We start from the raw sequence: 14239 nt of genomic DNA, 5'->3' as shown, positions 1-14239 counted from the left end.
CGTACTGCCTCCACGATCGCCTGGGCCTCTTTCTCGACCGACGAATGTCGGATCTCGGGGCCCTGTAGGGTCCTTGAGAAGAAGGCCACTGGCCTCCCCTCCTGGTTTAGGGTGGCGGCTAAGGCGAAGTCGGATGCGTCGCTCTCCACCTGAAAGGGGATGGACTCGTCCACTGCGTGCATCGTGGCCTTGGCTATGTCTCCCTTAATGAGGGAGAAGGCCGCGCACGCCTCCTCCGTGAGGGGGAAGGAAGTGGCTTTCAGGAGGGGTCTGGCTTTGTCCGCGTAATTGGGTACCCATTGGGCATAGTAGGCGAAAAGCCCCAGGGTTCTCCTAAGTGCTTTAGGGCAGTGGGGGAGGGGTAGCTCCATGAGGGGGCGCATTCTTTCTGGGTCGGGGCCGATGATTCCGTTCTCCACTACGCAGCCGAGGATGGCAAGGCGCGTGGTGTTAAACACGCATTTCTCCTTATTGTAGGTGAGGTTCAGCCGTTGGGCCGTACGGAGGAATTTCTCCAGATTCGCGTCATGTTCCTGCCGGTCGCGGCCGCAGATAGTGACGTTATCTAGGTAGGGGAATGTAGCCTGCAGTTCGTTCTGGTCAACCATCTGGTCCATCTCCCTTTGGAAGACCGAGACCCCATTAGTGACACCGAAGGGGACCCTAAGGAAGTGGTATAGGCGCCCATTCGCCTCGAAGGCGGTATACTGGCGGTCCTCAGGGTGGATAGGGAGTTGGTGGTAGGCCGACTTCAGGTCGATGGTCGAGAATACTTTATACTGTGCAATCTGATTGACCATGTCAGATATGCGGGGGAGGGGGTATGCGTCCAGCTGGGTATATCTGTTTATGGTCTGGCTGTAGTCGATGACCAGGCGGTTTTTATCGCCGGTCTTTACGACTACGACCTGGGCACGCCAGGGGCTGCTGCTCCCCTCGATAATGCCCTCTTTCAGGAGGCGCCGCACCTCAGAGCTAATGAAGGCTCTGTCCCCGGCGCTATACCGCCTGCTTTTGGTAGCGACGGGTTTGCAGTCAGGGGTAAGGTTAGCAAACAGAGAGGGTGGCGGGACCTTGAGGGTGGAGAGGCTGCAGGTGTTACGCGGTGGGCGGTTTAACGTTTGCTGGTTGTTGACTGTGAGTGGGGGGAGGGGTCCACCGTATGCTAGGGTTACGCTTTGGAGGTGGGATTGGAAGTCCAGCCCTAGTAGGACGGCAGCGCAGAGATGGGGGAGGAAGAGGAGTTTAAAGTTTTTATACTCCGTGCCCTTAACCGACAGGGTCACGACACAGTAGCCGCTGATGTCCGTGGCGTGGGACCTCGATGCCATCGAGATTCGGCTGCGCGTTGGTAGGACAGAGAGGGAGTAGTGGCTCACCGTGTCTGGGTGGATGAAGCTCTCCGTGCTTCCGCTGTCGAACAGGCAGGTCGTGGCGTGGCCGTTCACTTTGATGTCCATCATTGACTTGGACAGATGGTGCGGGCGGGCTTGGTCCAGGGTGACGGAAGCTAGTGTGTAGCTGAGCGAGTCGTTGTCATCTGCGGGCGAGGCGGTCGGGCGTGGTGAGTAAAATGGCGTCTCCCACGAGGTAGGGCCCCATGAGGCACTATTGGGGTCGGTTGCCTTAATCAAAGATGGCCGCCCCCATGACTCATGTGTGGGGATGCTGGCCTCAGTTGCCCTAAACAAAGATGGCCGCCCCCATGACTCATGTGTGGGGATGCTGGCCTCAGTTGCCCTAAACGAAGATGGCCGCCCCCATAGTTCGCATGCGGCACTGCTGGCCTCTGAGGATCCGCTCCTGCAGGCCTTGGAGAAGTGGCCTTTCTTCAGGCAGGTTTTACATATGGAGTTCTTGGCTGGGCAGCGCGACCTCGGGTGCTTCTCCTGGCCACAAAAAAAACAGCCGGCGGCCCGATCTCGTAGGTAGTCATGTCCTCGATGAGAGTGTATACTCTCGGGCTCAGTTGTGCCTGCAGGACACTTAGTTTGGATGCCTGAGGGACGCTGGATTCTCTCAGGTATGATTCGAAGCAGACCAGCCAGTGTTTAAAGTCTGCGGCTGAGTTTGCTGCTCGTGGGTTCAGGTCCAGGTACGGCGGTCTGAGGGCTCGCAGCCAAGCTGGCTGGTGTGGCTGTGCTCCTGGGAGCTGCGCTGGTGGCTCCTCCGCCGGTTGTGACTCGTTGTCGGACATCATTAAATTTAGTCAATAAAATTGATATACCTATCAATTCCTCCAATAAAAGGCGAAGAGTTACGAAGGTGACTAAAGGTTTTTATTGACTAAATAACAGAGCCCACTCTCGTGGGTGATCCGATCCAAGCAGGAGGAATACCAGCCAGTCGCTCACCTTTATACCTGGCCTGGTGGGTGGAGCCAAGGCGGAGTCGGCAGTGGTCATCCCAGGTATAGCAGTGTGGCAAGAGGCGACCTCGTACCGTGATACAATAGTGGTCAGTGATACAGTTATAACGAACAGTGGTGAACAGTGCTAACTACTAACAGTGATACGATAGTGAACGTGGTTTACCACACTATTCAATCTGCTTCCACCACCCTTTCACGCAGTGCGCTCCGGATCATCATAACTCGCTGCAGAAAAAAACATTTGGCTCTTCACCCCCCCCCCCCCCCCCCGGTTATTTTGCCAATCATTTTAAATCTGTGTCCTCTAGCTATTGACCCTCCTGCCAGGGGAAACAGAAACTATCAAAATCTTTCATAAATTTGAACATATCTATTAAATCTCCCCTTAACATTCTCTGTTCTCAGGAGCCCTAAATTTTGGCAAGTAAGTCTAGGGGGTTGATTTTCAGTGTGCCGTGAGGCGGGCTTTTAGGCGTGCGGGGGTTTAAAATCCCAAATTCGGGGGTCCCGACACCATCCCGCCCAAAACCCGCCTCCATGTAAGTTTCAAAGTAGGCGGGTACCCGCCCTGCACTGGGACCCACCGACCCGAGGCGGGAAGGGATTAGTGCAAATTAACTGCCTGTTAACAGGCAGTTTTTAGCCTAATCCCTATTTTGAAGGTTGTCGTGTGGGATTCCCGACGGCTCCAAACCACGCCAAATTAGAGGAGTCGGGCCGTCGGGTTGAAGGACTTGGAGGGGTCGAGATGTCGGTGTTCAGGTGAGTGATGGGTGCATGAGTGCAAAGGTAAGTATGTTTGGTGTGTGTAAAGTGTGTAAAGAAGTTTAAATTACCTATACTTACCTTTACAGCCTTCCTTCCTCTAGGTTTCGGGAGTCCATCATTCAGCCGGCACAGAAAGCAGAATGGCTGCGATCTGTCAAAAGTGACAGCCTGCAGCTTTCAGTGCAGGAGAGATTTCTAACTGAGTCTGCGTAGAAGGACTCAGGTTAGAAGTAAGACTGTCAGTGTTTGACAGGTTCAAACAGCTGTGAAACACTGATATTTCATCTGTCAACACGTCTTGACAGATGAAATTTCAGTCTGTGACGTCACCTGTTGCCGGGTGGCCCTTAATTGGCCTGCTGAGCCCGCTGGGTGGGCTCAACAAGGTCAATCAAGTGAAAATCGCGTGGATTGGCCGCATCTCGATGGAGGCGGGACTACAACCCGAAAGTTGTAGTCCCGCCTCCTTCCCGACTTCTGAATGAATGAGAATCCAGCCCTAGGAGTCTAATCCATGGTCTTTGGTGAAGTCTGTGCAGTAACTACTTGTCATTGTGTTAAAGGGGATTTTAATGAACTATTTTCTGTTTTATATAAATACTGTATTAAAATTCTGCTTTATCCAGCCATTACAGACCATTGTACATACAGTTGGACTGCTACCCAGAGATCAACTACCATGGTCCAAATCCCTGCAGTCCTTTTGATATTGACAAGAAAAGCAAGGGCAGCGATAAGCAAAATAAAGGAAAGGCTAGGTATGTAGATATTTACCTTTTACTTTCAATTAATTTAATGTAAAAATATGCAGTAATATATGATTTCAACTTGATTTTAATATATAATCAGGGATGCTTGCTGTTACAGTTTTGGGTTTTTACACTGTTTTCCTCAGGTTCAGCAGAGACCACCCTTGTAAGTGAGCATGACTTAGAGGGGTGAATTTTAACCCTAAAAATCGGGTGTGTTTGGGTCGGGTGGGATGTTGAAGAGTTAAAAATCCAAATCCTGACCCATACCCACCTCCAACCCGCCCACTTCTGGTTTTAACGAGCTGGACGGCTGGTGTGCCTCAGATGTAACTGCCATTTTAAATTTAATAGTGACTGGTCGGGTTTTGCAGGCCTTGTGAAACCCGCCAGCTAATGGAAGGCGAGGACTGCTGGATCCAGGAGCTAAGTGCCTTTACCCTTACCTCCTGGATCCAGTGTCCCTACCTAACCCACCTCCTGTGATCGGAGAGCCCCCACAAGGCTTCCTATCTCCCCCCCCACTTCAAGGCCCTTGATTGCCAGGGAAATGTAGCCTTTATTTCAGTATGCCTTCAAAGAATGTTGAATGATGTATCTAAGCTGACATAAGAACATAAGAAGTAGGAGCAGGAGTAGGCCATACGGCCCCTCGGGCCTGCTCCGCCATTCAATAGGATCATGGCTGATCCGAATCTAGACTCCCGTCCACTTCCCTGCCCTCTCCCCATAACCCCTAATTCCCTTATCTGCTAGGAAACTGTCTATCTCCTTTTTAAATTTATTTAATGTTGCAGCTTCCACAGCTCTCTGGGGTAGCAAATTCCATAGATTTACTACCCTTTGAGTGAAGAAGTTTCTCCTCATCTCAGTTTTGAAAGGGCAGCCCCTTATTCTTAGATTATGCCCCCTAGTTCTAGTCTCACCCGTCAGTGGAAACATCCTCCCCGCATCCACCCGATCAAGCCCCCTCACAATCTTATATGTTTCGATAAGATCGCCTCTCATTCTTCTGAACTCCAATGAGTAGAGTCCCAACCTACTCAACCTTTCCTCATACGTCAACCCCCTCATCTCCGGAATCAACTGAGTGAACCTTCTCTGAACCGCCTCGAGAGCAAGTATATCTTTTCTTAAATATGGAAACCAAAACTGCACGCAGTATTCCAGGTGTGGCCTCACCAATACCCTGTATAACTGCAGCAAGACTTCCCTGTTTTTATACTCCATCCCCCTTGCAATAAAAGCCAAGATTCCATTGGCCTTCCTGATCACCTGTTGCACCTGCATACTAACTTTTTGTGTTTCATGCACCAGGACCCCCAGATCCCTTTGTACTGTAGCACTTTGCAGTTTCTCTCCATTTAGCTAATAACTTGCTCTTTGATTTTTTCTGCCAAAGTGCATAACCTCACACTTTCCAACATTATATTGCATCTGCCAAATCTCTGCCCACTCACTTAGCCTGTCTCTGTCCTTTTGCAGGTTTTTTATGTCCTCCTCACTCATTGCTTTCCCTCCCATCTTTGTATCGTCTGCAAACTTGGATATGTTGCACTCGGTCCCTTCCTCCAAATCGTTATAGATTGTAAAGAGTTGGGGTCCCAGCACTGACCCCTGCGGAACACCACTAGTTACTGATTGCCAGCCCGAGAATGAACCATCTATCCCAACTCTTTGTTTTCTGTTAGATAGCCAATCTTCCACCCATGCCAGTATATTACCCCCAATCCTGTGATTTCTTATCTTGATCAGTAATCTTTTGTGTGGAACCTTGTCAAATGCCTTTTGGAGGTCCAAACACACTACATCCACTGGTTCCCCTTTATCCACCCTGTATGTTACATCCTCAAAGAATTCGAGCAAATTTGTCAAACATGACTTCCCCTTCATAAAACCATGCTGACTCTGTCCTATTAAATTATGTTTATCGAAATGCTCTGTTACTGTTTCCTTAATAATGGACTCCAACATTTTGCCAACCACAGATGTTAGGCTAACTGGTCTATAGTTTCCAGCTTTTTGTCTACTTCCCTTCTTAAATAAGGGTGTTACATTAGCAGTTTTCCAATCTGCCGGGACCTTTCCTGAGTCCAGGGAGTTCTGGAAAATAATCACCAATGCATCCACAATCCCTACCGCCACTTCTCTCAAGACCCTAGGATGTAGGCCATCAGGTCCGGGGGATTTATCCGCCTTAAGTCCCATTATTTTACTGAGTACCATCTCCTTAGTGATTTTAATCGTCTTTAGCTCCTCCACCCCCCCCCCCCCCCACCCCATTGCCCCCTGTTTGTCCAGTGTTGGGATATTTTTAGTGTCCTCTACTGTAAAGACTGATACAAAATATTTGTTCAGCGTCTTTGCCATCTCCATGTTCCCCACCACTAGTTTCCCGGTCCCATCCTCCAAGGGACCAACGTTCACTTTAGCCACTCTTTTTCTTTTTATATAGCTGTAGAAACTCTTGCTATCTGTTTTTATATTTTTTGCTAGTTTACTTTCATAATCTATCTTCCCTTTCTTAATTAATCTTTTAGTTATTGTTTGCTGGCTTTTAAATGCTTCCCAATCTTTTATCCTCCCACTAGATCATGCCAGTAAACACTTGGGGCTGGATTTTGTTGCGGGGGGGGGGGGGTCAGCGGGCGCAACTGGGGGCGAGTTTGGTGGGAAAGTGTTTTCTCCCCCCAGTGGGTCGGGACCCCGCTGTGAACCTGCCGCCACGCGCCTTTGCCAAATGTCGGGTCTGTCAGCGCTGAGCAGACCTGACCGGAGAGGCAATTAAAATCATTAGTGGCTTGTTTACAGCCACTTATCAATTTTTTCCCCCAGCTTTTTGAATTTCACAGGTCGCCCACCAGGTTCCCGCTGTGCTGCGACCTCGTCTGTGAAGCTGAGGCGGAGGTCAGTGGCCATTGAATCAGCTGATGAGTTGATAGCTTCAAATGTCAAGTCAAAGCTCCCAGCTGATTGAGTCATGTTCCCTTAACCACTAGCTTCTCTAAACTGCATTTCCACTACAGATTCAGAATACTGCAAGTCTTTACACAAGTCTGCATCCAGTCTGACCTCATTACCTCTCCCACCATTGACATCACTTCTGTCATCTCTACTTCACCTGCCATCCATTCCATCAGCATGGGTGCCCTTGAAACTCTCTCACCTTGGTCCTCAGAATCCCACCACAATCAGCCCCAACACCAGCAGCACCAACAACAACATCAACCGTCTCCTCAATCAACTGGTGCTGCACAGGGCATCTGCACCCGACCACATTGCTACCAGGGATGGTCTCACCATGGCCAGATTTACTTCACTTGACGCTGTCACATGATGCGCCAGGTTGGCACCACCCCACACCAACACCATAAAGCATCCCTACAATGACCAAGCTATTCCTTTCACACTCCTCACCATTGCGGGGGTACCGTTATGTCTCCCCATTTATTGCAACTCACTAAACCACTTCCAAAGGTGCACACAAATCTGTCCAAGAATGCAAAGTGTTGAAAATAAAGATTTCAATGTTTAACACCACATTAACAGAAACTTTACATGAACATTGCATAAACCACCCAAGTGCCTACCCTTGTGTGTTGTTAGTTGGTATGATTGCACTAGGATTAAGGTGAGTGTGAGGGGTGGCTAGTGAGATAGGGATGTGATAATGTAGATAGAGAGGGATGGATGGAGGTGCAAGGTAAGTTGGTGTGAGTAAGGATGTGCAGGAGTAGGGTAGGGAAGGCAGAGTGATGGGGATGTGATGAGAGGCACAGCAGGATGAGGTTGAGTGTGGCTTTGTACTAACGTTTCGTGATCTACTGAGATCATTGGAACGTTTCCGACACTGCACCCAGGTCCTTCTGACGACATCTCTGTTTGTGCCCTCCTCTGCAATGTGCAACCAGGCTGTGCTCATCTCCTGGGGAGTCTCTTCCGCCCATGGGAAGGCAAGAGGACCTCCCTGCGTGCTGTGAATCCAGCCATATGCAAATGGAGGAAGTCATGGGAGAACCTGGGTGCAGCCGTGCACCTCGGTGCTGTGCTCGTCAGTGTTTGCAGCACCTCAATGCTGTAGAACACTGACAGCACAAATGTCAATAGGAAGTTGGCCATGGTCCCTTTAAGGACTCTCCATCAAATGAAGTCACCAGACCCGCTTCCTCTAATTGGCCGGCAAACGCGCTGGGCGGGCTTAACAAGCCCAATCAGGGGAAATTGGGACCCACTACTGACGTCGCCCGCCGAGGTCAGTAAAATCACGGCCTTAGTTTGTTTTCAGCAGAGAAATTCAGTGTTTTTGCATCTGCCAGCAGAGAAACTAGGCTTGTATTGAAACCGTAGCATGTTTCACAGCTTAAGAACTGGTCTTCTGTTTTAGAGTCTATATACAGATAGAAAATGAGTCGCATCTTCATTTTATGTATGGAGTGAATAATGAAATGCATAACACACTGTTGTTTATATTGTATATACTTGACAGTTTATTAGAGCCTGATATTCAGAGGGTTCTCTTGGGATCTCTGGGTTTCACTGTCATTTACCTAGAAACTGGAAAGGAAAGGGGCTACTATAATAGGAGTTGCAAGATCTGCTTGTAAGAGATGCTGAACCCAAGAAAATATCTAGTGTAAAAACCCAAAAATGTGACGCTGACAGTGGTGTGTAATTAACCAAATTGAATAGAACGGTACCTAAGTAGATAGATGTCAGGAAGTGCTTTTTGGAAGCAATATCTTTGAAGTGACTTTGTAGATCAGACCATACTGTGTAATCTCTGTGGCTTGAAGAAGTGGTTAGAAATACCTAACATTTAAGCGACTGCCATACCTGAATGCAATAATATAAAAATACATATTTTTACTATTTGAAGATATGACACAAACTCCTTGTCTGTCACATTTGGTTCTTTCTATTTATCTATGCAAACAGAAGCAAAGGCCACAAAATGGCTTGCAGTGAAAAAAACTGTAAAATGGATACAAAAATCATGGAAACTTTAAAAGAGAAGAAAAAGAAGGGTTACTGTGAATGCTGCATGATGAAGTATGAAGATTTAAAAATTGTAAGTGTTAACTCCAAACTATTTTCATTATTTTTGCATAACTTACACTACTTGGAAGTATATTGTAAATAGAATGGCATCAACAGGTTAAACACTGATTAAATAATTACCTGGAAAAGGGGAGTGAACATGGTAAAGTCGAATGAAAGGGGAAAAATAAGTTAAAACTGTGTTACATCTTTGTAAGTGTCAAAACTAGTGTGGTAATTAAATAATGGCAAAAAAGCAGATCTGCTAAATGGTAATAGATTGCATATTAACAAAATCCCGTAAGACATATTTCTTGGTTATGTGATATGTAAAACTACTAAGTGCCTGCTCAAAACCAGTCACCTGTTTATATTCAACTTGGCTACTGAAGGGAAGCAGAAAGGTTGAGTAGGTTAAATTTAAATTTTGATTACACATTGTGTTAAAGTTGTACTATTAATCTAAAAATGAAAACTCAGCACACCTCTAAACAATCAGCGCCTCCATACCAATTTGCCACAGAAGTAACAAGGCATGGGAAGATACTCCTAAATTGAATAAGTGATTGAATACAGAAGAAACGCCTAATCTTAAAAAAATAAATATTGGAATAAAAGTTAACTGAACATTTAAGCAGGGAAATGAATTCTAAAAATAAGTAAAATTAACTTTTGATAATATAATCAGTGGAGTAGGTAAAACTATAATATGTTCTAAGGATCAATATCAGCAAGAAAAGAGAATTGGATATACTGTACAGATATCTATTCATACTACTTGCAAGGTGGCAAGTTATTTTGCTTTTCAACTCATCAGATCAAATCTAGTTTTAATAACAATTAGGCACAGGATAGACCATTCACGCTCTTGAGCCTGTTCGGCCATTCAGTTAGATCATGGCTGATCTGTACCGTATCTCCATTTACCTGCCCTTCTTCCATATCCCTTGATAATTTGTTGATCTGTCATAAATATTTCAATTGACCCAGCATCCACATCCATGATGTCACCCTGATGTAATTTTAATATGCAAGAACTGGAACCTGCTGAGTAAAACCTAGTGGGACCGGTTTCCAAAGGGCCATTGGAAGCAATCTTTAAAGACACACTGATCTGCAAGCACTCAAATCATGTGTAGCTGTTTGCTATAGCAATGATTAGATTTGTACAGGAGAGTTTGTCTTGCAGATTAGTTTTTTCCTATGTTTATTCTGCTTAAACACCCTCAATAAATGCAGAGCTCATGATGGGGCCATTGTTGGTACTTTGATTTGGTTGCATGAAGAGCAGCAACAGCAGCCTGCCCTGCCACAAGGAGCAACAGATGGGCCTCTTACAAGACAACAAGTGGGGCATTGCTCGAAGAAGGCCTTACCCAGCCCATAGGGTGTACAGGTCCAGAGTGAGTTTCCTGGATCTGTTGGAGGAGCAGTGCATATGAGGATGCTGTGCTTCTCCACACAGCTGTCACAGACCTCTGCAGCCTCCTGCAATAAAACCTGCTGCCTGCTGGGGCAGGAGGCCATGCTTTACCTGTGTTTAGCTTCTTCGCTTCAGGTTCTTTCCAGGATGCTAAAGACATTTCCTGCACCTCTCAGTCTGCTATTCACGACTGCATTAACCAGGTCATCTTTTGCCAGGGCCAACGCCTACATAGTCTTCCCAGTTAACTCCAGCAGTCAGAATGAAACCGTTCTAGGATTTGCTGCAGTGGCTGACTTCAGTGATAGACTGCACACACAGCCATCAAAGCACCAGAAAACCAGCCATCAGCACTCATTAACAGGAAAGGATTTCATTCCATCAGGGTGCTGCTGGTCAGTGATCACCACCACAGAATGACACAGGTTTGTGCCAGGTTTTCAGGCAACAGTCATAATTCCTTCATCCTGCACTAGTCAACCGTCTCCCCACTATTCCACTGTCAAGGAAAGTCTGAGGACTGCTGCTAGGGGACGAGGGGTATCCCCTCCACATATAGCTTATGACCAACCCTCCATAACTCCAGCACGCCACCATGCCACCGCAGATGAGGTACAACCAATGCTATGGAAAAACCAGGATGATCATGCACACAAAAGCTAGTGACACGCACTCCTGGTGTGAAGGTTCCGGCTGCAGCATCCATGGAGGCAATGTACCCTTTAAGCTGCACGGCCGGGCAGTGCTTCAGGGAACCCGCGCAGCCAGCTTTGCCGGCTTTTCAATGTTACAATCGCACGTGCGCGGAATTTTGAATGGCCCACGCAGCCCCTTAAAGGGGCCACGTAGGGCCAAAAAAAATTACAGGGAACATTGCATGGAGGTACCCACATGTTCCATGGTGGACTACAGAGTGCTGGTGCTTTGCGACAAAACACCACACAAGCTGGTAGCGGACTCTTCCAAACTTTCATGGTAAGGCAGTACATTGTACAACTACGTGTGTGCCGAAGGAATTTTCTTTTGAAGGCTGGGCCTCTGAAGTCGGCATCTGCGGCTTCCTCAGCAGAGCTTAGAGCCGAGCTTGCCCTCCGGTGAGCCATCTCCGGGGCTGTCTTTTCCTCTAGTCCCTGCTGCTGCACACTCGTGCTGGGTGCTTCACCAAACGCTGACCTCTCTAACTCACTCGCTAACCAAACTGAGGTGCCAGTCTCTCTGTTAGTGCTTGGGAGGGTTGGAGCTTGTGACAATGCTTTTTCTAGAGGACTGAATCTTTTCCCAGGGTCTAGGTGCTGAGAAGGACCTCGATAAAGTAGAAAAGGACAAGAATTAACATGGTACTGACAGACTACATAGTAGCAGATTATTGGCTTTACAAGGCAGCATGAAGTTGTCAAGCTGGTTGAACGTGTGAATGCTTGAGGTTAAAGGAAGGGTACGAGTGAACGCAGACACCTTGCTCAGTGTCATCCCCAGGCTTGCCATCTCAACAATGCTTTTTGCTCTTAATGGGCCAATGATCTCCAGGGCTGCTGGCTCCATCTAGCTAAGGGTCTGGATGCTAGCTGGTTCTCCCCTGATCTTGCTCCTCTCTCTTGTGTTGTGAGCTATTTTTTACTTGCAGAAAGAGAGGGAGACATTTAATGAGTGGCTATTGAACAGGGATGTGGGGCTTCATCATATGGTGTGTATGCTGAGAGGGAGAAGGAAGTTGCAAGCAGGATGGAGAGGTGTTCAATGTGAAGAAAGTGGCTGGACTATGAAGTTAGAGGTGTGTCATCAAAACAGTTCATTGCTACCATGTGTGAACAGAATGCTGTTAGCGACTACTGTGAAGATAGCAAGCAAGAGGTGAGTAATTGGATTGACAAAGAGAGGTGGTACAGTATCCCCTTGTGATTGGCGGAGAAGGGTGTGGTGCAGTGGAGGGAAGTGTTCAGGGTGCTGGGAATGATGGTGCTATTGCCAGGGTAATACAGGAAAAATTGAGATATGAAGACCCTTGCTGCTCTGTTCAGGTCATTGAACCTTTCCCTGCATTTAATTCAAGTCCTGGGAGTGATACCCCTAGAGCTGACTAACTCTGATACCTCGCTTCAGGGCTATTGATTTCTACTTTGGCATCTGAAGGAACAAGGACATCCCTCTGTGCCCTCGCCTCTTCAACTAGGACCTCCAGGAATGTATCGGAAAACCTAGGGACTTTGTTCCGACTCCTCCACCAGATTGCAATATTTCTAGAAAATACAGAGACCAATGTCAGTGATGTGAACGCAACCTCCCTTTAAGAGGTGCAATTATGCTTTAAATAGGTCTCTGCAGACTCACTGAAAATCCAGCCCCGCAAGTGGGCAGACTGCCCATCACTCTTGATTGGACAGGCAGACTGCCAATCATATTAATAAAATCCGCTGGGCTTCGAAATTATGACATTGGGCGAGTGCACTGCCCACCCAAAACCCACTACCAGTTAAAATTCCCCCTATAATCTTTATTATATCAGCAAATTTAATTAACTTGGGAAAAATTGTCAACGAATTTGGTTAATTGTGCTTCACTTACCTAAATATTATATGCTGATGTATATTTAAAAAGTTGTAAACTGAGATTAAGTGCATATGTCATCTGAGTCAGTGTTGCTGGGAGTTGTTTCAGAAGCCTGATAATTTGCTGTGACATTTTAGAGCAGTATAATTCTGCTGCTGTTGCATTATTTTTGTCTGCTGCAGTATCTTGACTCTTCTGTTTCTTTTTAGCATCTGAAAAGTGAACATCATAAAAAGTTTTCGGAGAGCACAGAATTTAATGTTGTGGATAAAATAATTTCCCAGTTTGATTGTGACTTTGTAGAATTCCAAAGAGATAAGGTGAAAAGGTAAGAAATATTGTTTCTACATTACATTACTTGAAAGTATGGTATCCACCTCAGAATCATACTCCTAAAGACAGTTTTCATCCTGGTCACACCTTTTCATTATTCAAATACATTTTTTTATATAGAGGATTGCACATGCTGTTGCAAATGTGTTCTTACTGCTGCCTTGTAGGATTAAAATAATCTGCTTTTGATTTGTAATCAAATACAGTGTTTGATTAATCCAGTTGACATAGCCTGGATATTTTTAATGAATGGTGATCCGACCCAAATCTTCCTCCTTTTCCACTTTTGCTGATATACATCCAGCTATTTTTACCTGTTACAGTATACATCCATTTGCCTGCATCCTCAATAAAATACATTTGCTGCTGCTTCATCCATTACTTAATTTGTGCAAATTCCTTTGAATGCTATTGAGCATTTTTATAAAATTGCCCTCCAACTATTATTTATAAGAAATATATATTATATATGAGAAACCATAACCAGTCCCTATGGGACACCCCAAGTCTCGCTCCTCAGCAGAGCTTTTTCCCCTTGTTTCCATTACTGCCTGATTTCCATTGCTAAGAACATTTGTGGATAGCAAATTTACCATTAATACCATGATCATTGAACATGTTTAATAGCCTCACGTTTGGAGCTTTTATGAAATTCTTTATTTAAAAAAAATCCAATTAAATTAAATCCACTAGATAGCCTTTATCAGACTTCCTTTGAGATTATGATTGTGGCACGCTATCTTTTTGTTATCCTTCCTTGACTTCTTCATGGCACAACATGGTTAACCACAACATCCTCCTGCACCAGCTCTGTTGGACTTTCCTCGTGATTGCATTCCTACCTGTCCCAGTGCAACCAGTATATCTCCAGCAGTGGCTTCTCCTCCAGCCCGAATGGTCACAACTTGTATTTATATAGTACCTTTAATGTAGAAAATGCCCCAAGGCACTTTACAGAGAGTAACAGAACAGATGCTGAACCATCATGGGTCTCATCAAGGAAAGGGCGGT

General features: G+C 46.2%; 1 protein-coding gene across 3 annotated transcripts in view; it reads left to right on the top strand.

Annotated features, from left to right (window-relative positions):
* Positions 1–14239, top strand: part of dbf4 (DBF4-CDC7 kinase regulatory subunit) — an 82433-nt gene that overhangs the window by 58860 nt on the left and 9334 nt on the right. For 2 of the 3 annotated variants that reach the window (XM_085987898.1, XM_085987897.1), the window contains exons 10-12: positions 3766–3897; positions 8824–8956; positions 13105–13223. In XM_085987898.1, coding sequence (XP_085844024.1) covers positions 3766–3897; positions 8824–8956; positions 13105–13223 — 384 coding nt within the window. The remainder of the gene's footprint in view (positions 1–3765; positions 3898–8823; positions 8957–13104; positions 13224–14239) is intronic. The other variant, XM_085987899.1, reaches the window with a different exon arrangement.

This window comes from Somniosus microcephalus, chromosome 5 (genome assembly GCF_052327205.1).
Source record: "Somniosus microcephalus isolate GS21.2 chromosome 5, FLI_Smic_1.0, whole genome shotgun sequence".
In the NCBI taxonomy this organism is placed as follows: domain Eukaryota; kingdom Metazoa; phylum Chordata; class Chondrichthyes; order Squaliformes; family Somniosidae; genus Somniosus; species Somniosus microcephalus.
Note: the sequence above shows the minus strand (reverse complement) of the source record. Positions and strands in the feature narration are given on the sequence as shown.